This window comes from Salarias fasciatus, chromosome 22 (assembly GCF_902148845.1).
Source record: "Salarias fasciatus chromosome 22, fSalaFa1.1, whole genome shotgun sequence".
Lineage (NCBI taxonomy): Eukaryota > Metazoa > Chordata > Actinopteri > Blenniiformes > Blenniidae > Salarias > Salarias fasciatus.
Genome location: NC_043765.1, coordinates 19,921,756 through 19,947,838, shown reverse-complemented (window position 1 = coordinate 19,947,838; position 26,083 = coordinate 19,921,756). Strand labels below are relative to the sequence as shown.

Here is a 26,083-nt window from a genome sequence, read left to right as displayed (position 1 = left end):
TTCTTTTACCAAGCAAGCCTGTCTGCCTGGAAGCTAGCTCAGCTGTGACCAGTCACCCTCAATCAAGGCTTGGCAAGGGAATAACACAAACTGACATAACAGTGTGTGCACCATGGCATCCTCACTGTCGATGGAGCAACATAAATATAATTCAAAATGTCAGGTGTCATTCACTGAGGAAATGCACTACAGTTTTTTTCCCCTCTAAGACTAAAGGCAGTAAAAGTTTTCTAAATAACTCTGAGATGTGCTTCTGTTATCTTGTAGGACCCTGTCAAAGACTCCTTCTAAGCCATGTCTACATACAATTTACTTATGAAAGCTAAAAATGCTATTGACGTTTTGGAATTGCATCTAGGATGGATTTATGACTTTTAATCTAGTATGTTGCCAATACACATTGAGATCTCTGGCTTGATATTACATTTTTAAATGTAGATATAGCCTATAGATTTTTCTTTGTCTTCTTCAGCATTATCATTATCTCATAAGATGTGCAGACTTCTTGATGTTGATGATTGTGTTGACAGTAAAATGTCTGATTCAATCAATACACCATTAAAAGAAAGTTTAGGGTTAAGCGTGCTGTAATAAGTAAAAACCTTCCACTGAAGTTACAGGAATATTAAACAGTGTTTATTTTATTCCCCTGACAGCTTTTTCTTGCGTTAATGATTTTCTTACGCCATCTACTGGAATTTACTTTACATTACAGATGCGAGTCAATACCACACTTAACAGCATAATGTAATATAAATCGCATCCATAAAAATATCATAACACAAAATAAAGTAACATGTAATTATGTAATTTTATAATTTTAACATTATAACTGTGTGTTCTTCGCGGTATTTAAGATGCGGTTTCACCACACGGCCGCGGAACGATCGTGCCTGTTGTCGTGTTTGTTCACGGACGCATTTACATGTGCACCACAACTTCCACTTCCAACATGGCAGCGGCCGTGTTTGAAACATGTCATGTTGCTTGTTGTGCAAATAGGACACCAAATGTTGTTTCCTGGAGCCGAACAGGGATCATTGCTTTTGGAACATGTCATTCGGTGGCTCTCTACGACCCGCAGGTAGAAAAATGACTTTTAATTCGCTGCTAATATTAGCTGTCGCGTTGCAGAAAGCGCCGATCTAATAAATGCCAAAGTTAATTATTTGTATTTTACCTGAGTAAACATTTATTTGCTGTGATTGCAGGAGAGGGAAGTTGTCGCTTTGCTGAATGGACATACAGGCAGAGTGAATGCAGTTCAGTGGGTCCACAGAAAGGACTACGGTAAGTGAAGAGAGGACGAGACTGATGCAACTGTCAATCTGTTTCATGTAACATCTACGTGGGTCACTCTTATTTCTTTCTGCTGCTGCAAATACAGACACTACATTGCCTGACGACAGTTCAGATCTTTTAAGACTTTCATTGCTGATTACCACCTTCTAGTTCAACCTGCTCAACGTTCTATCCTTTTCACCATGATTTTATGCTTTTGGGAACAGTCTGATTGGTTTTTGTGTTTACGCAAATCGAAATCACGTATAAGTGGCGTTGACCCCCCCATTTTCTTGTAAAATCAAAAAAAGTCTTCCCTAAGGTTCCGATTTTAGGAATTTAAGTTAGTTTGAAGCTCAAGAATTCAGTTAAGCATGCAGAAAATGTGTGTCAATATTATAGTAGAAACAAGGCATTTTATAACAGCAAAACCTTATCCAGCAGGTGGGATATTTGTCTATTTCTGGACCACTTCTCCGTTTTGCTTTTATACTGTACAGCATATGTCCATCTTTTACATCATATCAAGAGCCAATCTCAGAATGAAGGCAGGCCACCAGTATCTGAATGCACAGGAGGAGACTTGGACAACTACCCTAACTTACATTTACACTGATAGACATTGAGTTGTTTTGCACTTTTGGGTGATGGGTGTGATCTACCAGCTGTTCTATGCAAATAATGAATACTTAGGATCAGAGAGAATTCCACGGATGCAAAATCAACAAAATGGCCAAGATTGATAGATTGTTCGATTGATAGATCGCATACTAATTTGTACTGGTGAAATTGGCTGTGTGATTGACAGATCTTTGACACAAATAACGCCATTATTTGTGCAGTGCAATTGGTAGATTGTGCAGATTGCACAAAAGCATTTTAGAGAGTCATTCATTAACCTTGAATAGACACTTTTTGACAGAGGAAACTTTACAGGGAGTAAATGCACCCAAATCAGATGTTTCCTCGTGGAGGGATGAATGTTAGAATGTTAGCTACAGCACCAGGCTGTCTTTGCCTTCTAATTTTGAAATGTAACTGGAGTTTTTAATCAATGTGTTGTGATTTAGCGAAGAGGCTGTCATATTTCACATTATTTAACTACATTATGCAGCTGGGGTTTAACTACCTTGTCTGTGTAGGTAATAAAAGTGTTACTGACATGCAGACAGGAGGCAAAGGAATAACTAACCAATTGCAAAATGTTGTCTTCTGTGGATTTTTTTTTTTTTTTTTTTTTGTGCTTTGTTGGAATGGAATGGCATAGCTCCAATCAAGAAAACTGTTCTTGTTTCAGCTCCAGAGTGTTTCCTTGTGTCAGGAGGCTCGGACAACAGGCTCATCCTGTGGGAAGGCCAAAATGGGAAGGTGAGATAATTGTTGCACAAGAATTTTTCTGATTCAACCTTTTGTTGAAATGTTTTTCAAACATATGCCGGGTCTTCTGGAAAGCTTGGCACAGGAATGTTTGTACTCTGTGAAACTGAATATGCTTGTTTTGCTTCTTTTTGGGTTTCAGTTCAGCCAGGCAGTGGAGTGTAAGGGCCACACGGGTCCGATTTGTGCCGTGGATGCTATTTACACGAAGGACTCAGAGATCCTGGTGGCTTCCTCTGCATCAGACTCGACAGTTAGACTGTGGCTCTGCAGTGAAACCAGTGAAGGTAAATAATGCAGAAAGAATATTACTCATTCACTGGTTGTGAAACACTAAAAATGTGGCAATGCTGGATTATTTTCAGATTATGACTGCTTTAGTTGCTGTAGCTTTGTACCTCACTCATTGTGTCGTCTCAAGTGCAAAACCACTGTAGCTATACAGCGTTACTGCTATATACAGAGAATAACAGACTCTCATATCTTTGTCATCTTTGGTGACTCACACAGTTAAAGATTGGCTGCCCCCTACTGGCTGCTTGCGAGAACAGCAAGGTTAACAAACCACATCATCACTTGCGTCACCTCTGTTCTGCTGCAGAGCTGCTTAAAGTGCATCACATATGGGACGTTGGATCAGTAGTTTCCCCACGCATTCAGAATGCTGTATATGAAGGTGACTGAACATGTATTTGAAACGGCAGATAATCACATAACTACAATAACTGGAACATCAAATTTAATCTTAATTTAATTAGAAATGGCCCCCTCCCCCAAAACAAACAAACAAACAAAAAAAAAAAAACAGTTTAGTCGAACATTTCCTCTGCTTTCACCCTGTAGAGATTCTTCTATCATGGACGTTTCCGGTAGTTTGTCAGCTTCCAGTTGCATTTTGTCATTGTGAGTGTGCTCCTGGATAATACTTGCAGATAAAGAAATGTGTTAGTGTTATAGCGGTGGCTGTATGTACACTGAAAGTGCATAGCTTCCTCAAATAATGTGAGACAGATCATAAAACATTGGGGACTGCAGAAAGAAGCGACGGTGCATATTTAGCATAATCAAGCAGGTACAGCGACATCATTTATTCTGTGTGGAGCTATGTTACAAGAATTTCCCTCTGGGATTAATAAGCATTTCTATTCTCCTCTGTTCTATTGTTGTGTAATTGAAATTTTAATACTGTGTACATGTGTGGTCCTCAGCCGAGTGCCTCCATAGCTTATCGTTTGGCAGCGGTTTCATGATGGATGTCTCTCTGGTGCTGTTGCCAGGCAGCAGAGGTAAGCCTAAGCTGTTCCTACAGAGACATCCTTTAAGTTGTGTGACACACACACACACACACACACTCACACGCACACGCACACCCACCCTCTCTTGTTATCCATCTCAATTTACACTATTGCTTTGGTGCCTGTAACCGAATGTCATATTCAAATGGTGGCCTGTGTTTGAAGTGTCTGGTGTCATTTTGTCGCGCTGTTCTACATGCCTGCCGTCTGTTTGATGCAGTGTTTCATCTCTCTTTTTCACCTCGCTTCTGTTTATAGAATGTAGACACTGATAGTAATGTATGCATCCCGCTGTGCATGTGGGTGTGCTGACATGACCATGTGCAACCCTGCGTTTTTCACAGTTCCCGTCCTGGCCTGCGGAGGTGACGACTCCCGGGTTCATCTGTATGTCCGGGCCAATGGGGAGGTGCGTCCTGACAAATGCTCAGTTTGAAATGTTTAGGGTTTTAGGCAGCATTTGACACTTTTATTTGTTTTGCTTTTTTGTATAGTTGAAGAAAGCTATGACACTGCAAGGTCATGAAGACTGGGTTCGTGGGGTCGCGTGGGCGTCAACAGGTCAGTTCACTCTGCGTTGTGTATTGGGCGAGATTATTCTTTATTCATATTATGGCCAGATAATGACTCACCATTTTAAGACATGTATAAATATTGAAATAAGGGAAAAATGCAAAAAAAAAAAACACCCAAACTTTTAGTCAGGTTGCGGAATAAAACCCTCATAACGCTCGAGTGCTTTTGAAAAAGAGAATAATCTTAATCCATATTGTGAAGACTGCGGAGCAAACCTCCATGTGTTCCCGGTCCCTGTCAGCTTTTTGGGGGTATTATGGTTTCAGAAGGCGCTTGGCTCTAATCTTATGTTTTAAAGACAGTAATAGCAGTTTTAAATTTTCCTCAGCAAGTCAAAGAACTGCTAAGTTATAAAGTTGACTAGATCGGGTTAGGCTCTAAATTCACCTCAGTGTGTTTTGGGTGGCAAGTGTGTACTAGCTACTTGTTTTCTCACAGTGATCAGCAAATACCCAGCAGATGATTTAGGTAGCTTTTATTGTATTAGACGAGAAAGCTTGACAAGATCTCTGAAAACCTTCAAGTTAAAACAAAGACACAAAAAGGAAAATGCCTGCGTTTTAAAGAAAACAAATTGACACTGTGGGCTGCGTCAGTTTAGTCTTCTCTGCCTCGGATCACCAGCCGCTGTGCTTCCCACTGTACTGTGACAACGCACTGCAATACATGGATCCAGTCCAGGCTCAACTAATTGTGTAACCCTCTTCAAGGGCACTTCATTACTGCGCTGTTCTGACTGTGTAAAAGCTATTTCATCTCCTTAACCAGCACTCTTCACCAGTGTCTCCTTCCTACTCACAGTCTATGACCTACTCCAGGCTGCAAGCCAGCAAAGAGAGTGAAGTTTGTTTATATGAATTATTCCCACCGGAGGGACACAAAACTCTCTATCTGCTGTCATATTCGTTTCAAAAAATGTTGAACTGTTGTACAGCATCACAGAGGGCCAGTTCATAGTAGCTCTTAAATATCTGGATTGAGAGAGGATGTTGTTTAGAGCATTTGCATTTTCAAGGTTTTTTGTAGTAGTTGTGATTTTATTTATTTTTTTTTACAGCCATCACTTTAAATCTATGCTTTGCTGAACTCACTTGATATTATTCTAACGTGAGCTCAAACTAAACAAAATTGAAATAAACTCCAGTTTTATGATATTCTAAGATGCTCATCAGTTTAGAACTTGTGGCGGAGTTTTAGTGAAGCCTCAGATCAAATCATCGCTCATCATCATCATCCAGATCAATACGCCCTGACAGACGTGAACCGTATTCCCTTCCCCCCCTCCCTCCCTTGATGCCCTGATAGCCTCGGTTGCTAATAACAGGAGTTTTTATTTAGTTTCTTCACGTTGGCGGGGATGAAGTCGGATCGCCGGGCTAAAACTGAAACACGCTGTGAGAGACAGGGACGCTAATGAATAGTGTGCTGCGCTTTGTTTACCACCTGTCTGTGTAGGTTTAGGCTGCCCTCCTGCTGTCTCGCTGGCTGAATCACAGTCAGGAGCAAAGCTCTCTCATGCTTTGATTACACATCTGACAGATAACTGATGAAACGCTCAAAGTAACCCAGAAAACTTCAGCTCACCTCTTCATTATCCAGCTTGGCTCAGCTTTTAACTGTAATAACTACATGTTAATCTTATCTTCAGGGAGGATTGCAGCATTTAGAAAGTTGCGATTTAGAAAGCTTTGTTGTTATTTTTCAGATCATGAAGCTATGCGTTCTTTTAGTCAATTTGAGCAATATAGAGGTTGGTCATGAGTTGACTTGGGTAAGAAATTTACACCCTAGCTTGAACATATCCTTGCAGATTTGGCTTATATAATCTAAACTGTTGTTCTTGAACCTTTAGATAACTTAAGATATTGGATCAACAGTGGATACGTGACTTTAAATGATCAGGAAATCTTTCTTACTTTCAGTCTTTTCACATATTTTTTGTCGGACCGGGTTATGCTGCAGATGAGATTAGTTATTTGCATCCACCAGTCAGTGAAGAAGAGATGCAGCTCAGTGCACAGATGATGAGTGGGCTTCCAGTGAGGTTAGTGCTTAAATGTCAGGAAAACTTAAATTTGATATTTGTATTATGTAAGAGAAGTTCTTCTGAGTTACTAATTCGTTGACCAGTTGACGCAGTCGTTGACATGTTGGATTGTGTATTTATATAGTTTTGCAGATGGTGCGCAATCCTTATGACAAAATAAATAATAATAAAAAAAACAGATTGTTCATGGTTGCCCTGGATTATCTGATTCCACCAGAGAAAGGAAGAACAGCCAAAAAATTAGCTTCTTTCTTGTTAACAAAGCTGACACTTTCACATTCTGAGTTTCTCACTGCATCCCGGTGTTTTGTGAAAATCTGTCACCACAGGAATAGAAAATGAAAGTGAGGTCTGGTGAATTATTTTGGTGAAACAAGCTTATTAATTTATTTTTAAAAAATTCTATATATCAAATATGCATCACGTGTGCATACACATTTAAGTCAAACAAAAGCAAATATTGAACTTCAAAGATTGATCATTATTTATGGGAAAATAATCCCTGAACTCCTGAGGACTGCTGAAACACTCAGTTCTAAATCGAAGATAATTAAAACACAATTATTTGATCACACTTTCAAATAAAGAATAAATTGTATCACCCTTTTCTGAATAGAGCTTTTGCTTTATTTATTCTCCTTTTTATACAGTTTTTATTCTCTTTGATTTAATATATTTCTTTGTGAAGAACTGTGAGTTGGCTGAAATGTTCTTCAAAGATAGATTTGTCTGACATCAGCTTAATCAGTTCAATTAGTTTAGATTAAATTTACTCGGAATATCTTATTTTGGAATATTTGTTGTTAATATTAGAATTTATATTGTTAACATCAATGGTTAAATTTTTACAGCCTCAATATATCAGTCCATAAAATTCTATATAAATCTGTTCGTGCATCTGTCAAAAGCAGAGGTACAAAACTTAATTTTCCTGATCTCAAAGGATTTCTTATCACTTGTTGGGCTGTGAGCTCCTCTATTCACACCACAGCAACACCGCCGCGCTTCACAATAACACACCTTCCATCAAGGCGCCACAGCAGAGCAAACAATCCAACAACAAGATGGAGAGATTTTACAGCAGGACTCTTTAAGAGCTGACAGAAAATGTCTTTCAGACAGAGCTGTTTTCGGGTTTCAGGGTTTTTTGTTTTTTTTTTTTCCCCTCTGACTCTTTCAGGTGTGGAGCTGTTATTAGCCAGCTGTTCACAGGACTCTCTCATCAGAGTGTGGAAGCTGTGTGCCAAGTCTCGCTCAGACACCGGCGCAGGGGACGACCACACCGTCATCAGAATGAAAGAGGACATTTTTGAAGTGGAGGAGAAAGGTGGGCGCGCCGCAGAGGCTCAATTAGAAAAAGGCTCCTAATTAGCCAAATAACACTTATGGAGCACACGCCTCTATGAGTTCTGACAGTTTACCCCAACCGATAAAGAATTTTCTGTTCTTGTATCCCGAATAAGGATATCGATGTAAATTTTAATGTTAATTACATGAAGTTGAAGCGTATTTAAATAAAGTCCTCGTTTTTCTCCTTCTGTGTGTTTCAGAAGTGTCCTTCATGTACGCTGTGACCCTGGAGACGGTGCTGGCAGGACATGAGAACTGGGTTTATGGAGTCCATTGGCAGCCTCCCCTCCTCAAAGGTATCTTGATTGAAAACCTGTTTTTATCACTAATGACGGTTATTTTTAGCACCTTATTTCATGCTGCATTAGCAAAGTTAGTAACATTTTCATTTAAAAATCAAAAGTACTTCTCCCTCAGACACGTCCATCATTTTCTGGGTTTCCCCAGAACTCGGTGGGCGTTAATGGATTGGCTGGAATACAAAGCAGGGAGTCACTGATTCCCTGTCCTTGTCTTTCAGTACTACTGGTTACAAAAGCCAAAAAAGAGAGGCTGTTACAAGAGAAAGGGAAAGGAGAAAAAAAAAACACACTGGTGTGAAAAATTATTGGCTTAATGAGGCCTCGAGGGAAGTACGGATCGAGATTTTCTTTAAACTCTGTTTTCCTAAAAAGCTTATTGCATTACAATGGCTTCACACAAGTTCATGCATCACATGTTGAGATAACTCTGAAGAAGCAAAGCAGCACCACTGAAAGTGCAAATGGACTGAGATCATGTATGAGTATTTTTCATATTTAGATTCTAGCCTGGACTTTTTTTTTTTTTTTTTTTTTTTTTTTCATAAAACTTTGAGAGTCATTTTCACTCATCCTGGATCTCCCCATAGAAAATCTTTCTTCTTCATAAATCACCGAGTGAAATCTGCCGCGTGTGAACTGACGCGCACACAGTTTGCTTCAGCTCAGATGCCGTAAAGGAGGCGCCGCTGGCCCGAGGCCCTGACTGTTGCTGTGTCTGCTGCTCCTGTTTACCTGTCCTGTGTCCGTCTGTCTCCCTCTGCAGGCGGCGAGCTGCAACAGCCGCTCCGACTGCTCTCTGCCTCCATGGACAAAACCATGATCATCTGGGCTCCCGAGGAGGGATCTGGAGTGTGGGTAGAGCAGGTCAGTGTGGATTTGAATAGCAGAGTGTATGGAGGAGTAAGCAGGTCGGGCCCACACACACACACACACACACACACACACAGAGCTATGCGTCATACACCCTTTTCCCCGCTCTATTTCCACCAGCTTTCCTCTCAGCAGCTTGCGCTGGGCTCTGGAGCCTGAGCCCTCTCCTCCTGTCAGGGCCCCTGCGCCGGCTCCCTCTCTCGCTGACATTGAGGTGTCAGGAATAGAAGTGATAGACAGTGATGAAAAGGCGCTGAGCCCGGCGCACCACTGTGAGTTTAGACAAGCAGAGCTTGTCCTCCCCCATCTTCCCCTCCATCACTCACTCGCTCACAGCGAACCCCCCCCCCCCCCCCCCCCCCTCTTTTACAGCAACACATTCAACAAGAGCTATAGAGGCAGGTGGACGGCATGCTTTAGCCCCCTGCCCCGCCATTATCCCCCCCCCTTTTTTTTTTTCTTTCTCATCATCTCTCCTTCCCCCACTAAACACCCACCTTCCATTTTTTCCGTGCACTGCTTGCCTCTCTCTCTCTCTCTCTCTCTCTCTCTCTCTCTCTCTCTCTCTTGTTATCCCTCTCCTTCTTTCCTCTCTTTACCTTCCTCCTCATCACTTTGCAGCTGTTGTTGTGCCAGAATGGGGCTAAATTTAACACAAGTGTGGATGGCATAGAGAGAGAGAGAGAGAGGGAAAAACAACACTTCTCCGCCCATCTGGACCACAGTTTTTTTTTTTTTTCCTAAATACGTACAACAATTATTCTCAGGTGGCAAAGGCCTGCCTCAGATTACCTTTTCCTTTTGCCTGACATATGGGAACAATTTGTCACCTCAGGAAATTTCCAAACTGGAACCACGACCGCCGGATGCGTGTTCCGACACGCCGCCGCCGCCGTCCTCGCTCGGCCCGACACGGGGCCCCACACACACACGCGCGTCATCCGACAGAGCTCGGTGTGCGATCGCTTTGTGGGGCGACGAGGAAAAATCCCATAATTTGATCAGTTGCTTTTTTTTTTTTTTTTTTTTTTGCACCTTTGATCTCATCGTTCACATCCACAAAGACGAACAACAAAGAGAACAGAAGGAAGGGGAAGGAAAAGCATGAAAGTCTCGACTCGTCTCCCACTCTGACAAAGGGAGGATGATTAGGGCCCGAAGCCAGCGTCGACGTCACGAATCCTTCTGAGCGTCTGATTAGACAAATTCAGTCAGGAGGAAGAGAGAGAGCAGCAGTGGGCGTCAAGTCTGCTGTGGTCAGTATCTTTTCCTCAAGAATTTTATTTTTTTTTTCCTCTTCTTACCAAAAACGAAAAATAACCCACCCCTACCCAGAATAACCTTCCTGTTGGATGTGAAAGTGCATCACTTATGAGTCTCCCCTCTTTTTCTCTTGCTTTTCTGTTTCAAACCCTTTGAACTGACGGCTTCCCTGCCTACAAAGGAGGTTTAACCTCTGAAGCTCTGTCACACACACACAATCTCACACAATCACACACGTACAACAATGCAACAGCAGTGAATTGAACATTTATTTGTTTTAGGACATTTTCAGAAACATAGTAAAGTTTTTATTTTTTATTTTTTTTTGCTTAATCGGCCTGCCATGTGCGTCTTAATGAGTCCATTTTTTTTTTTTTTTTTTTTTTACAAAGAAGTGCTCCACTTCTTCACGCTGATTAGAGTAATTGGTGAGATTTAATAGAAAGCATGGTTAGCAGTGGGGTGGTCGCGGCCCACCGCTGCGTAAAGCACATCTTGCTAACGAGACACACTGGTAATTAACATCTCTGACTGACCACAGCAGGCCACCACAGCGCCTGGAGGGATTATCAGCCGGAGTGAGTGTGTATGTGTGTGCGTTTGAGAGATAACCTATTTTCAGACCTCGACACACGCACGCTCCTAAAGTTACACTCGGCCACGCGGCAGATCCAGAACAGGAATGAGTTAATATTTTCTAATTAACGCGTGTCAGGATACAAACACGGGATGTAATTGATTCGCTGACTAGATAATTTTCTCGAAGCGCTGATTCAGAGGTTTGCAACTACGATAAGTTTGAAGTGGAGGCTGCAGTAAACACTAATTAAAGATACATAAACTAAGCTAACATGGGGCTCAGAGTTCCAAATGATATTTATGTTTTAAAAGATTAAGTAAAACAATATTGCTTAATATTGACTACAGTCTCTAATTAAAAACAATAAAATAACGATTTAAATAACGAATAACTTTTCCGATTGACTACTTCAGTGACACTAACTGAAAAATTTATGGATGCAGTTCAGTAATTCGCAGCGTCTTCTGGACTCTTCCTTTCTGTCGTATTGCACATCCGTCCAGTGAAGCTCCTTCCCGCTGCCTCTCAGTGTGTCTGGAAGGTTCACATGAAAACCTGTGTTCAGGTTGTTCAGCGCCCGTCGCCCGCTCCTCTCCCCCTCCAGGAATGATATATGCCTTCCCTTCTTTGCCGTCTTTGCGCCGTCCCTTTCCCAATATCCCCGCTGCCCAGTGATAAGGCGCGCTGTGCATCCATATTGTTGCTCCTCTCATAAACAAGACAGATGACCGCTTTTTGCCTCTGTGAGTTTTTGCATGATTTACGGCCGGCTCTTGTGTGCAGAATTTTAAAATCAATGTGCTTAATGTTGCATCTCGTTCTCTCTCAATCTCAACATCTATGTTTCTTCCGGGCTGTCTCTCCGTCTCCCTCTCTCTCTCTCTTTCCCCGGATGGCTGGAGGATCATGCCATTCAAAGTGAAGGCGAGCTTTCATTGCAGTCATTAGTTCCGCCGTGTTTCGGCCTGCATGCAGGCATTATTTTGAAGGTCACTGATGACCGGCACAAGCGGCCGAGGAGACTGAATGATTGAGGGCCTCGCTTTACCGCCGCGCGCAGCAGAGATACAGCACGCATGCTCTCCCGCCCCGGCTGTTTGTGTGTTTGTTTAACAAGGACGCGGTGTGTTTCCTCTGCAGTCCGCCTCGGCTCGCTGCTGCTTCTAGAGGAGGGAAGTTAACAGGCTAATCTGCACAACTCTCCACACATTTATATCCTTCAGGAGTGAACTGAACACTTCTCATGTTTCCTCACAGCCTGCATACACATATGTTGGGACAGTTAAAGATAGAGAAGAGAATATGTCGCATTACCTGTGTGTGTAAATTCGGATCACAGTGCAGAGGAGGCAGCCGCGTTCTCTGGGATGGATTCGGCTGCTATTGATCCGAACAGTAAAACTGGGCCCAAGGGGGGCAAGATCTGAGACCTCAGACACAATAAAAGGTTTATTAGCTTGAAGCAGTGACAAATTAACCTATTCTAAAAAGTCTTCTTTAAGTCCTCACGCCGTCTGAACTTTCTGTGACGCATATCTCAAGTTCGTTCACTTCGTTCGTTCCATTTATCCCGGAACACAGAGACCACTGCTCCAGCGTCGAGCTGCGTAGGAGCTACTGGCAGGCTGCTGTATTTATAGCTCATTGTTAAAACAGCTACAAAAACCTCCTAATTTGAGTTTTTATGTTTTTAATTAATTTCTATATTTGCCATAATCCCGCACAACATCCGTCTGTTTATGCAGGCAAGTGGAGAAGATTTTAGTGTCGTCTTGTTTTCCATTCCTCTTGTCTGTGGATATTAATTTCAATGAATGGGCCAATTAATACAGAATTATTATTTTTATATATATATATATTTTTAGGAATAATAATAAAAAAAGTTTGCTTTGCAATACTGTGGATGTTTATTTTTTAAAATTTGTTGCAGTCCTTCGTTTCTCCGCCTCTGCTTGCCTCTATCTCCCGTCACCTTTAAGCGACTTTAGGCCAAACTTAAAGTGAGTTGGAACGACCTCAGCCGCAGTAAATTTTCATTTGTCGGTATAATTGGTAACTGCACTTGCATCAAAATTGACTTTCTGCCCCGGGTGGTGATCTGAATCCACAAAGTCCAGCGCGACGCTGTGTGTGTGCACAGAAGCAGGGCGTCCTCGATGAAGACAGGTGGTGCACATCCTCAGTGAGTCAGGTTTTCTAGCATGGTTCCCTCCTGAGAGGTGGTGATTTTTAGAAACGGATTAGTTGCTAAGTGGAAGCTCAGACGCCCTTTGAAGGGATACACTCATTTTTAAGTGCAGGGCATTGGTGTCAGTTTCTCTTTAATAAATGTAGTCAATTGAAATCTTTCTGTTTTCTCAGTCTTTGTAACTTATTAGGATTTGTGTTTTTGGTTTTTGTTGGATGCAGCATCTTCTTTCGTTATGCGTTAGCCGGATGTGTGTATGAACGTGAGTGCGTCAGTCTCCGAGCTGCCTTCTGCCGATCGCTGGGTGAAGCAGTAGAAATGTTTTATAAGTTTTATATCTGAAGTAGACACCTTCACAACATAGAGCCAGAACAGCACAGAGATCTCAGGCCATGTTGCTGTATCTGCTTTGTGCGCTCTGAGTTTGAGAAAGTGGTTTTGGAAATGGATGTATGTCCGTTTACTGCTCTGTGTCATATTGGATGGGAGCAGGTGTTACCTTCACAACCTTCAGAAATAGCTGCAATATTAAAAAAAAAAAAAAAAAAAAACATTTTCAGCTGCCTTTCTCCATGTTGTTACATGTTGTTCATCCACAAACCGAACGTTCTCCATCCACCTGATGCTGGAGAGGCGGTTGGGTTCGTTGGCCCGCAGCCTCCGTGACAGGTTATTTGTTTTTTCACACCAGGTGCGCGTCGGGGAGGTTGGCGGCAACACTCTGGGCTTCTACGGCTGCCAGATGAGTCCGGACGGCTCCATGATCCTGGCTCACGCGTTCCATGGAGCTCTGCATCTTTGGTGTAAGGACCGAGACAAAGAGGTCAGAGTCACGGTTTGATGCAGTTAGACTATTATTATTACTTGATTCATTTGCATGACAGTTTGCTTTGATTTGCAAAATAGAAGAAGTATAAATTTCCTCTTGTTGTGATTGCAGAAACTCACTCAGCTTGAGTTTTTTTTCCCTTTTTTAAGGCTTGCGGTGACCAAAAGTCATTAAAATGACAGACTCCTGATGTCTCTTTAATATTTAGAAGGCCAAATGAAAATAAACTTTTTGATTGTCTTTTTTTAAGTCAACAGATTGCGTTTGTACTCTTTATTTCCATTTTTATTAGTAGGTTTTACTTGTTCCCTTGATTACGTTGTGCCCTTTAACATGCGTTTTTTTTTCCGAATTATCGTGGAATTTTCAACAGAATATTAAGCGGCTTATGTTAACACGATATCATGCAGTGTGATGATTATTTCATATTTTTCAACGTGAAATCAAACCTTAGTTTGGCATTCCTCATTCAAATTACATTAAAGTCCAGACAGGATTCCAGATATAAGCAGGTTACAAACACACACGGATAAAATTTTGCCGTAAAATTCAGCAAATATCTTAAGATGCTGATCATTAATTGTAATGTTTTCCCTGAGTTCCAGTTCTCAAAACCATCTTTTAATAGTGGCTGGGGTGAGGTGTTGCTGGAGCTCTGGAGGTTACGTGAATTTGAAGGCCAAACCTGGTTGGAACCGGACTAACACGATCCCCTCTGTCCAGGAGGAATGGAGACCCGGCGTTGTGATATCCGGTCACTTTAATGCGGTCCAGGATTTGAGTTGGGATCCCGAGGGCGAGTTCATCCTCAGTGTGGGTTCAGACCAGACCACCAGACTGTTTACGCCGTGGAGGAAGCGGGGCAGCAAACAGGTAAATCAGACATGTGTAATTTCATCAGCTATGTCTCAGTGGGTAGTGGAAGCGGCACTAAATGACAGAAATAAACCAAAAACGGCAGTAAAATGAAACCTATGGCCTGTCTGCATGGGGGGAAAACAGATTATGTAATTCAGATAATGGACACAGTGATGACAGAGGGACGCTATATAAAACAGCATATTTCACACTCTTGGCATCAACATGCTGATATTAGCATTTGAGGAATGTTTTGCCATTCAAATTATTAGCCGCTCTATTTCTTCCCGTCTCCTCTTAGCAATGTTTACTTAGTATGCAGCCCTTCTTTCCGCACAGGCAAGTCGTATTAACCTTTACGGGATTATAGTCAGCAGCTAATATATATCCTACTCGCTGTGGTTTGTAAAATATGGTCAGGCCCCATCCCTGATTGAATTTTAGTTTGCTGTGACTAAGTAATAAAGAGTTCCTCAGAAGTAATGATGTATGTTTTTTGAAGGCAGGCGTCCAGGCTCGGCCCTCTGGGATTGATTGATTACCCTCTTTAAGTGCTGCAGGATACCAACATTAGAGGGGAAGGCGACAGAAACAACTTCACCATAAGTTTGTCCCCCGAAAGTTCCTTGAAGTCGGGTCAAATATCGCATTTTAGCATTCAGCCGGAGTAGAAACATAATCAAGACTGTGACTCCCGTTACATTATCCAGGATGCCAGTTTGGATTATTGCCACAGTGTCAATTGAAATCCGGTCGCTTTAGTGCCGGCTTCCGTCTTTCCCTTTGAGAACACTTTGCATCTTTTCCCGGAAATGTTTCACTCCAACAGGAGAATCGATGTTGTCTTTAGCTTGTTCTCAAAAGCCCTGGATTTAGGGCCAAGCAAACAATCTCACAGCGTCAGAGATCTGCTGGAAAAAAAAGGCTGCTGCATCCACACGGCCACCATCTTTTGATGCCTCTCTGTGCATTTCAACAGGCGACCTGGCACGAAATCTCCCGGCCGCAGATCCACGGATACGACATGCAGTGTCTCGCCATGGTGGGAAGGTTCCAGTTTGTGTCTGGGGCCGACGAGAAGGTGCTGAGAGTGTTTCAGGCGCCTCGTAATTTCGTGGAAAACTTCGCCAACATCTCTGGAACCTCAAAAGAGAAACTGCTGGCATCCAGTGTGAGTGCGCGCCAAGATTTATATCGTGTTTAAAGCTAAATTAATGTGTTTTGTTGTCAAATTAGCAATTCACAGAGCTTTCATCAGAATACTTTAAAGCAGTGATTGTAGAAAACAGATTGAATTTTCAGACTTAAAGGAAAAAAAAATCACTATTATAAGCCATTTAAAGCAAGCATGAAAAGTGAGGACATTTGTGTTTGGTAGATACTTCAGTTTGTTGTCACAGAGCTTATTAGAAGTTTATTTCTATTGCAAACGCTACCAACTTTGTAATTAACATGCATTTGTGGGATGAGCAGCTAAAGTCACTATTTTGTTTTTCCCTTCTTTGACACATCATCTGTGCATCATTTTTTCTTATGGAAGAAAATATTTTGCATGAATGCAAATTGGAGCAAAATGATACATATTTAATATTTTATAGCTTAATATGACCTTGAATGAGGTTCTTTTTCACAACATGGTAATGTATTTTATGTCACGTTATCCATTTTTTTTCCCCAAAAAATCTCTTTGAATCAAACTTACTGACCGCTGTTGCTTTAATAAATTGTGTCAGCTGAGGAAATCAATCATTGCACGCTTCTACTTAAATGCCCTAGTTTCTTGATATAATTTCACCGGAGCATGAACTTTTTACGGTTTTCATACATTTCACCAGAAAGCTGAATATCCCTAACTTTTTGCGAGTAGTGTGTGTAATTTCAGAGTCTTTTAGAGTTTAATATTTCTACATTAAAAGCTGATTAACTGACAAGCTAACCAAACAGAAACGCTAAATGGACTACACTTATATAGCGCTTTTTACACTGCTTGAGCGGAGCCCGAAGCGCTTTACCTCAAATCTTCAGAGTCTTCAAAGTCCCAATATTGTGATTTATTTGACACTGGTTTCATTTGCCACCTGCATAAAGACCTGATCGGAGACAAACTCCGACATATTTTGTTGCGTTGCCAATCTTTTTCCTCCCTATTTGTCTGATCCTTTCCAGGACTGTGCCAGCCTTCCAGAAGGAGCCAGCACTCCCGCCCTGGGCCTTTCCAACAAGGCCGTATTTCAAGGTAAGAACTCGCTGGGCTCAGTCAAACCAACGCTTCAAGGCTCAGGTTTGGAGTCTGGCTTTGTCTGCTAATCACTTTTTACTCCGAAATCAATTCCACTCGCACGCAGTGGCAGCTGACAGCTGTTCCTTATTCACTGGAGAATTTATCCAGCGTTTGAGTGAATTTGTCAAAAGTTATGTTTTTTTTTTATATATATTTTTTTTATTTTACAGGAGACCTTGCCCCAAAAACTGATGAAGGAGAGGAACGGTTCAACAGTGCATCTGACCAGTACCAGGAGTCTTACTTCCATCCTCTCAACCTGACTGGTACTTTGTATTTCCAGTACTTCAGAGTCTTTGCTAAAAATGTACTAAACTAAACCATGCTATTTCGTCACTGTAGAGCCAAAATACATTCCCATCCCTCCTACAGTGCGATATTCAGTTTCATAGTCGTCATTCTGAGCCGCTAAGATGTTAAATTCCAGGACAGGATAGTGTGCCAAAGAAGAAACAAGGGAACTAAAAAGGGAAACTAATTGCAAAAATGAAGCCGAATCAAATGAAGTGAACACAGTGCAGAGCTTTAAAACCTCCGGGCGGAAAGGTGTCGAGGGCCGTCATCAGCATGATGGAGAAACCACTCCTTAATCTGCTATGCTAATTAGGAAGCAGGCTTATGTGATTGCAAAGTTTAAGTATCGATGACCCCGGGCCGTGTAAGGAGCAGCCGGGTGTGGAGACTGTTGTTAGCAATGCATTTTCGCCCGTTTGATTGGGTTCCGCAGGCAGGGAGAGAGAAATTAATAATCAGGCTAAATAGAAAGCCGATGACCAACAACAAAAACGCGAGGAGTGCAGATTTCACTTTCACGCGGCGGAAAGGCGAACGGGGTCTGAGCAGTTCGTTCGGTGTAAGGGAGAGGATCGGCACTCAGCTCGATTTGATCCCTCTGAACGCCAGCCGCCGTCCGGAACCGGCTGAGATAGCCGCAGTTGTTTCGAAATGGCTTTTGGTGAGAGGTGGGGAAGCAGCAGGTCGCAGAGCTGAGGATTTCATGCAGGCTAAATGCAAGAGGGAAACGAATGGAAGTGCGGAAGAACAATGTCTCGAGGTGATCGTCGTCTTCTCACTCCAGCATGTAGCGCTCGGGTTTTTTTTCCCCTCACCGTCTGTCTTTATGGTACTTATGGTCTTTTTTTTGGGGGGGAGGGCGTTCCACTCCAACACACATGCATTGAGAGTCCCAGCTGTCACTCTTGCGTTCGCGGAGCAGGGATTTAAAAGAGGAAAATTATAGTAGACACTTGGGTGTAATCCTCATTTAGTAAATTGGAAACTGATTGTATTTGAATTTTAAAACAGCTCAGTTTTCAGAGCCTTGCAAATGACGGTGATATCAGGATTTGAATATCCGCGCTTAACTGAGTGTTTCGCGTGCGTGCGCGTGTCTGAGGCACCCTGTTCTGCCATACTGGAGAAGATGTTAGTGCGTTTTCACACACACAAACGTTGCGTTCGCGATGAGACGAATAAATAGATTACACATGTGGAGCGTTTTCCTCATGTGACTGAAGGGTCCATACGTGGACCTTTGCACGTTTTGGGGCCGTGGTTTAAAATGTGATAGTTGCAGCTTTATTGTCAGACTGCAGAGAATTAATGTGCCGTTGTAATGTCTCCATTGTGTGCCTGCGTGTCCAGAGCCACCACCAGAGGACCATCTCCTCCAAAATACTCTTTGGCCCGAGGTCCAGAAGCTGTGAGTATCTAAACATGCCTTTATTGTGTGACAGTAGCATTTTAACTACAACAAAACACTCAACTTTCACAAATTATCTTCCATATTTCTTCCCTTTGAAGATGGCAAAGTTTGAAATGGCAATATTTCTGGATGAAATTGTGTTTGTTTATCAGAAAATAGATAAACATCTCGATGCTGCTTGTATCACCACGCCATCCCATGAGCCTCTCCTCCCGCCAGAATATATCACCTCCATTTGGAGCCAATGTTAAATCCATTTACCAGTCAATCTGCCATAAACATGACGTATGGCACGAGCGTTTGTTGGAGGTGTGGACGCGGTGTGTGCTGGAAAGTGTTTTTCTGCCTTCATTTGGCTTTGTCCGTCCAATCATTTAGCGCATAATAGAAACATTAAAATGAGTAAGTGGTTGAATTATTTTTGTGGCATAAATAATACTTTCACTGTTGCAGCCAAATTGCCGCAGCAATTGAAAGCTTCCTGGTAGGGGAGGGACTTCTTTCCCAGTGAGTTGCAGGCTGCAATTTGGGTTTGTTGACATTTCAAAACAGCCAGGTGAAAGCAAGCTAAAAGCAATTAGGCTGTGAGTGATTAGCCGGAGCATCGTCATTGTTCATCTCTGTCAGCGGGAGAAGGACTAGTCATCACAGATCAGTATTTTAATTTCACACTCTGTCTAATTGTTTACCTGTCAGCGAGTGGTGATGGCTCCAGCCTGGAAGCTTGTCAGAGTGATGCTTTGAAATAACGGAATACTTAATTCACTGTCAGACACAAAGCACTACCCCCCCCCCCCCCCCTTCACCCCCTCCTCCCCCCCTCACCTGTCTGTCTCCGAGATCCCGTCCGTCCTTACATTTATTCGGCGCGCGTGTCCACAAATTATCTCTGCGATTGTCCTTTCCTGTCTCCAGTTACGGCCACGGTTTCGAGATGTTCTGTCTCGCGTCTGACAGCAGCAGGACGGTGGTGGCGTCCGCCTGCAAGGTCAGTGCGACACGACCGGAGGGGCCCGGGACCGAGTCCCAGCCGGGACTACGTGACCCTGCTGCACAAAGGGCCATCCGATCCCAGAAGATAGGGGATCTTGACATAAATGCACATTTTCTTTTTACAACAGAACACACACACACACACACACCAGTCAGGGTTAAACTGTGCTGTCAGTCAAGTATTGAGGGTACTTACCCTTTCCCCCGACCTTCCTGTGCAGGCACACAGATGCACGCTCGCCCAATAACCATCACTTGTCCTTTCCTGCTCTCGCCTGATCCTCTTTATTTTGTTCATGTTCCCTCAACAATCACATTCACTAGTGAAAACCAGCATTATGTTTAACACACTTTGACACCTTTTTTTTTTAATTTAATTTATTTTTATACAAAGAAAACCGCATGTCTGAGTCTTCGTTAGTTGCCTTCTCGGATGTTTCTCTGTTCTCTGTCTGCAGGCTTCCAAAGCGGAGCACGCCGCAGTGCTGCTGTGGAGCACAGCCTCGTGGCGCCAGCTGCAGATGCTGCCCTGTCACACCCTCACCGTTACCCAGATGGCCTTCTCTCCCGATTCTCTGCTCCTATTGGCTGTTTCCAGAGACCGCACCTGGTCCTTGTGGAGACGGAATCAGGCCACACCTGAAAGTCCAGGTGGGAACATACGCTTCAGGTTTCAGGATTTTTGCAAAAAAAAAAAAAAAACTTTAAGATAAAAATGGTTGTGAAACTCTTGGCAGAAAAAAAATGTCATTTGTCACCTAATGCATAATAATTGAAAAACTGATTTGTTACAAATTGTACTCAGAGTTTTCCAAAGTGCCAAACAAGTGATGGATTGACTTAAACTAATCCTAAAAAGGAACACATGGATCAAACAGCATTTATGTTTTTATTTTAATTAACAGAATCAAATTAAGAGAGCTCTTATTTACAAGTGTTTGTAAAGTGGATGCAGCAGTGACTGAAAACTGTAAAGTAATGTTTGCTGCAGCTCATGAAATATGTTTTGCATGCAAAACAAGTTAAAATAGAGATAAACCAGAAAAAGTGAAGATGAGACTTGATCTTGGTGGATTTGCCCTTTCAGTGACCTTTGGTGTGATTTTATTTGAAGATTCTTTCCTCAAGATCAGACAATGTAAAATAATGCAGTTTTTTGGTATTAGAAATACTACGTTTAACACTGTCCAGGCTAAAAAAAAAAGAAACAATCTATAATCTTGTGACTTAAGTTGAATGGTGAGTCAAAAAGTCTTGTCTTTTTAAGATTCAACTCTTTGGTGATGATATAGAAGGAGAAATGCTTTCACAACCCACATGGTTGGAGAATTTAAGTATGAAATTGTCTCTGAATCCCGAATAATCCAGTCGTACTGCTAAGTAAACGCAGTACATGCTGGCCAGCTGCTCAAGGTTTTACACTGCTAATCGAGTTTAATTTCTATATTTGAAAAGATGTTACTATATCTTCTCCCTCAGATGTTGTTTTCAAAGGCTTAGCTCCATCTTTATTGTCTGGATTTCACGCTGTCGTCCCACACTTCCAATATAAATATTCTAATGACTTACTGAAGTTTTCCTTCTGCCCAGCTCTGTGATGTCTTTACTGCTTCAGTTTTAGAACGGTGTTTTCTATTATTGGTGAAATGAGTTACTCCCAGTAGAGGGTGCCTTGCATTGCAGCCGTTACGGTTGGTTTGTGTGTGAACGAATGAGCATTTTTAACACGGATCTCCTTAAAACTGCTGATGGGCTGAAAACCTGCACACTGGCAGTGAAGTTCATTTACTTTCTACTGTTTAACAGGTCTTATTTTGGTTTATGTAAGAAGCTATGACACATAAAAGATCATCAAAAGTATTGAAATTTGGTTTTATGTTGAGTTGTGCAGATGCAGGACAGGGTGTGTGTTTGTCGGGTGAGAGGGAAGGGAGGGATCCGACAGCATGTGTGTGTGTGTGTGTGTGTGTGTGTTGGGGGCGGGGTGCACCGTCTGTTCTGTTTGGCTGCTGAATCACTCAAGGTGATTGTGACGAACACACACACACACACAGTCTCGCTGGCGCGACCGCGGAAGGTTAAACGAAGTCAGAGCTGATCAAACAGAGTGAGTCCCTCCATTCACACATCTTCTGCTTCCGACCCGTTTTGTTTTGTTTTGTTTTGTTTTGTCTGGGCTTGTCCTCACACCCCCGTCTTTCTGTGTGGGCCGAGCACCCAGACATCACATCTTCGTTAAGGACACACACACACACACACACCGTTACCCTTCTTTACTTCTCCCTCTTTTAGGACGGCTCTCATTTAATCTAATTTAAAGGACGTTTTATATTTGCTGCTTCTTTATTTTCCTGTTTTGGTCTGCGAGTCGTCTCCTAACCGGACGTGTCTCCTTTCTGTTTACTCCGTTGTCTCTGTACTTCATGTAAACACTGCATCCAGTCCTTCAAAGCGTTCACATGATGAGCAACAGATTCTTGAGAAAAACGTGAAGAGTTGTAAACACACTCAGGTTTTTGTGGCGACGCTGTGGTTTTAGAGCCGCGTATTCACGCCGCCTCAGTTATGTTGTGGTGAGTATGTATGAGTATGAGCGCCGGTGGAGAGCAGGAGCACCGCAGACAGGCGACTGCCAGCAGCATACAAACAAGGTCTCCTGGGAAAACCAATCTGGGCTCTGAAATGACTTAGGCCGGGGAAATGAACAGCAGCAGGTCATAAACCAAAACTGACTGAAATGGAGGGCCGGAATGAGGTTCTCTGTCTTTTTGGGTTGTTTATTTGTCGCCCAGAAGAGGCTTTGTTGCCACATATCAGAGAGGCAGGGCTCTCCACATGCTGATGTCCTATTTTAATTATCACAGCGCAAAGTTTTGCTGCCAGCGTGAGCCGAGGAGACGTGTCGTGGAAATGAAACGGGACAAAACGCGTGTTTGACGGGGGCCGACGAAGTTACTGTTTTTCGTAGTTGTTTTCATTGAATAAATTTGTTTTCCTCCACTTGTGTTTGATGTTTGAACGCAGAGCCGCAGTTCTCACTGTGCGCGCACACGGGGAAGGACACGGCCGTGCACAGTCGGATCATCTGGTCGTGTGGCTGGAGCCCCGACAGCAGATACTTCGTCACATCCAGTCGCGACAAGAAGGTACTTTTTTCTCTGAAAAGGTGAAATAAGAAGGAATCGATGCAGCAGTTATCAGTACTGTAGTAAGGAGGCACTCATCTGTGTGTGCGTGTGTGTGTGTGTTCTCCCAGGTGATCGTATGGGGCCCGTACAGACCAGACTCCTCTGAAGACTCTGCGACTCCCCTTCAGATTAAACCCTGTTCTTCAATCCTGGATGTAGGAGACTCTGCCACCGCTGTGGCTTTCTGCCCGTCACTCTGTGCCGATAACAGGTGCACATGCACACACACACACACACACACACACACTCACACACAAGTTTAGTGTTTTATATGAACAGTTCAGTTTTACTGATTCAACCCCACTTAAACTGAAAGCAAAAGTCTTTTTAAAAGGCCTTTAATGCCAATACGCACTTACTAACACCCAGCTCACAGCTGCCAGGTTCGCTGTTTTAATGAAGCGAGTTCTGACGGTTTATTTATGGGAATATGAAAAAAACTGATGAGCTGTGGTCCAGCCCAGCTGAAATCCACATCGCAGGACGCGGCAGATGTTGGACCCTTGCGACTGAGTGCTAAAGAGAACCTGCTGCTGTTGTTTTGACTATTCTAGACATTTTATGACCAGTAAAGAGCTCACAGCTTGGGAAAATAAGGCAGCCAGTAATTTCACACATGCATTTAGCTCAGCGCACAGTGGTGTTGTTTAAAGTTATAAAGGGTTTCTTGCAAAATATGCGTCAAACCGGGGTCAAACCTGCCATCTGTTATCACTTATCGTGTCTGAAGTGTGACGTTTTCTTGTCCACAGCTACCTGCTTGCCGTTGGGCTGGAGCGCGGCGGCATCCGGCTGTACAGGTGGAGGCCCGGCCAGGAGCCTGCTGGAGGAGACGACTGGAGCAGCTGTGGAGAAACGACTGCCTCGTATCCTTACAGCACACTCCCAAGTTTACCCGAAGTTTATCAAGAGCCACTTCATAATAGCCTGTAAAGTAACCGGCAAGCGGCACAGGAAGGTTTCTCACTGCGGACGAGGCTCTAGATGAGCCAGTTGAGAGCCGGAGGCTCGTGTTAGAGAGGTCATCCGGTGAATGACGGCTTCTTCTGAGCAGGGCAGCAGTGAGGGCAGAAGGCTTCGACTGGACCTATTGTGTGTTTCTGTGTGTTTTGTGTCCAGCGTGCTGGTGTGAGTCACTGTTGCTGAGCTCAGGAAGTTGCAGACAGGTTGTTTTATTCTTTATTGTGTCTGTACCACCTTGACGCAGGTATAATTACATGTTTTTGGAGTTCAAAGGTGATCATACACATGCTTTGTAGTGCTGGTGTTTCTGTCCTGAGCACCTGTTCTGCCTTTGACTGCGACGCGGTTTCCTTCACCACACACCCTTCCACAGACAGAGCCACACTCTGGCGGTGAAGAGACTCCGCTGGAGGCCCACGGCCGGCCGCGCAGGTCGGGAGAACAAGGAGGACGGACAGACTGACGGAGAGTGTGAGGTCGAGGATGAGGAGAGCTCCTGGGTCCAGCTCGCCAGCGCCGGCGCCGACCACTCTGTCAAAATCTTCAACATCAACAAACGGGCTCTTTAGCACCACCAACACTGACACTATTATGTCTCTCGCATGCGGCGAGACGCTCTGGACTGAAGGCCACGGGCCTGGCTGGGGCACCAAGGCCACAGCTGCTCGCTGGCAAGCCGCTCAGCCCGTGTGACAGCCAGTTAAGTCGCGGGTCAGTCACAGGACCAGGCCGAGCGCGCACACACACACACACACACACACACTCTCACACACCCTGCAGTCTGTCTGCACGCCGCTGAGCGGATTTGATGGGTGGTAGCAGGATGGTAAAAACACCATGACCCCAGGGTGGTATTTTGCCTCGACACTTCAAAGTGTTTTAGGTTCAGAGAAGAGGGCTGTGCACGATAACTAGAGAGACTGCATATTCACACAGGTTTCCAAGCAAGGATTTAGAAGGTTCAAAAAAAGAAATAAGAGGAACTGTCTTGTGTTTCTGGTTGCCCTGTTCAAAGCCTGTATGATATGTGGCCACTTTATTAAAGGTTTTTTTCTATGAACAGTTTGACTGTTTACCAGCCGTCGCATTTATTGAAAGAACAAAAACAATGTGGGGAAAGATCTGAGGCAGCATAACACGCACCTGTTATTTCATGTTTTATTCATTTATGCAACAGACGAGTGCATTACGTTTCACAAATGTTACCGTTTCTAGACATTTCTCCTTCCTTCCAGGCAGTGTGCACTGAATAGCATTCCTCCATTCATTTCAGGGAAGATTTCATTACCGTGCACCCAGATACTCCATCACATAACGGGAGTTTAAGGTACTGCTTAAAACAGGTTACTTGATATCTTTAGCCACGTTCAAGCAGCTGTTTTAATGCCATGTTGAAAAGAATGGAATAACCTGTATTAAAGAAAAGGAAAATCCTCTTTCACCAAAATCTTGTCTACTTTCTCATCAGTTTGATCGAAAGTGAAATTTATCTCTTGCAATCATTCATCTTTTTTATCCATTTTCTTCAAAATGATGTGAAAGGAGCTGCAGCCTTTTCCACTTAGAATAGTGAGTAGGGGATGTGCTGTTCAGGTGACGAGGCTTAAAAAGACACGATCGTTCAAGATGTAAAGTTAATATTAAATTCAGATGAGAGAAAATGGTAGCATTGAGAATTTTGTGATTTTCTGCTTTGGGTAGCTGAGGTTTTTCCACCATTCCCAGGTTTACACTGCATTGAGTCAAAGGAAACAACTACAGTGGAGTCCGTCGAGTCAAAGTGAGACTCGATTGTGTGTGTGTGTGTGTGTGTGTGTGTGGCCTTTATGTGCCTGTATGACCTTCCGACAGCGCATGGGCATGCTCCCGATGAGACGTCAGATAGTCTCCTGGGGGTTTTCCTCCCAGACCTATATTAAAACATCAGTCACCTCCTGGACAGTCTGCTGCAGCGCGGCGTTGGCGGATGGAACAAGACCTGATTCCCAGATGTGCTGGATTGGACTGAGGTGTGGGGAACGGGCGGGCCGGTCCACAGCATCAGTGCCTTCATCATGCAGGAACTGCTGACACGCTTCACGAGCCCACTGTCACTGCACCAGCATCTAGTCTCTGTGGGTCTGTAGACCTCATCCAG

General features: G+C 43.3%; 1 protein-coding gene across 1 annotated transcript; it reads left to right on the top strand.

The window, feature by feature from the left end:
• The first annotated feature begins 940 nt into the window (after positions 1–940).
• On the top strand, positions 941–25,011 carry elp2 (elongator acetyltransferase complex subunit 2). The gene is made up of 22 exons (XM_030121109.1): positions 941–1,084; positions 1,212–1,290; positions 2,579–2,649; positions 2,801–2,945; positions 3,867–3,944; positions 4,298–4,362; positions 4,448–4,514; positions 7,757–7,903; positions 8,127–8,222; positions 8,992–9,092; positions 13,821–13,952; positions 14,682–14,831; positions 15,796–15,987; positions 16,983–17,052; positions 17,268–17,363; positions 18,742–18,799; positions 19,718–19,790; positions 20,254–20,446; positions 22,820–22,941; positions 23,052–23,194; positions 23,736–23,849; positions 24,320–25,011. The coding sequence occupies exons 1-22, from the start codon at positions 953–955 to the stop codon at positions 24,513–24,515; spliced, it is 2,520 nt and encodes an 839-aa protein (XP_029976969.1). The 5' UTR covers positions 941–952; the 3' UTR covers positions 24,516–25,011.
• The last annotated feature ends 1,072 nt before the right edge of the window (positions 25,012–26,083 follow it).

Excerpts from the sequence above, each read along its gene's own strand:
- elp2 (XM_030121109.1), top strand. The coding sequence starts at position 953 with ATGGCAGCGGCCGTGTTTGAAACATGTCATGTTGCTTGTTGTGCAAAT. Across the intron at positions 1,291-2,578 it reads GGTCCACAGAAAGGACTACG|CTCCAGAGTGTTTCCTTGTG; the intron begins GTAAGTGAAGAG and ends TTCTTGTTTCAG. Across the intron at positions 3,945-4,297 it reads GCTGTTGCCAGGCAGCAGAG|TTCCCGTCCTGGCCTGCGGA; the intron begins GTAAGCCTAAGC and ends CGTTTTTCACAG.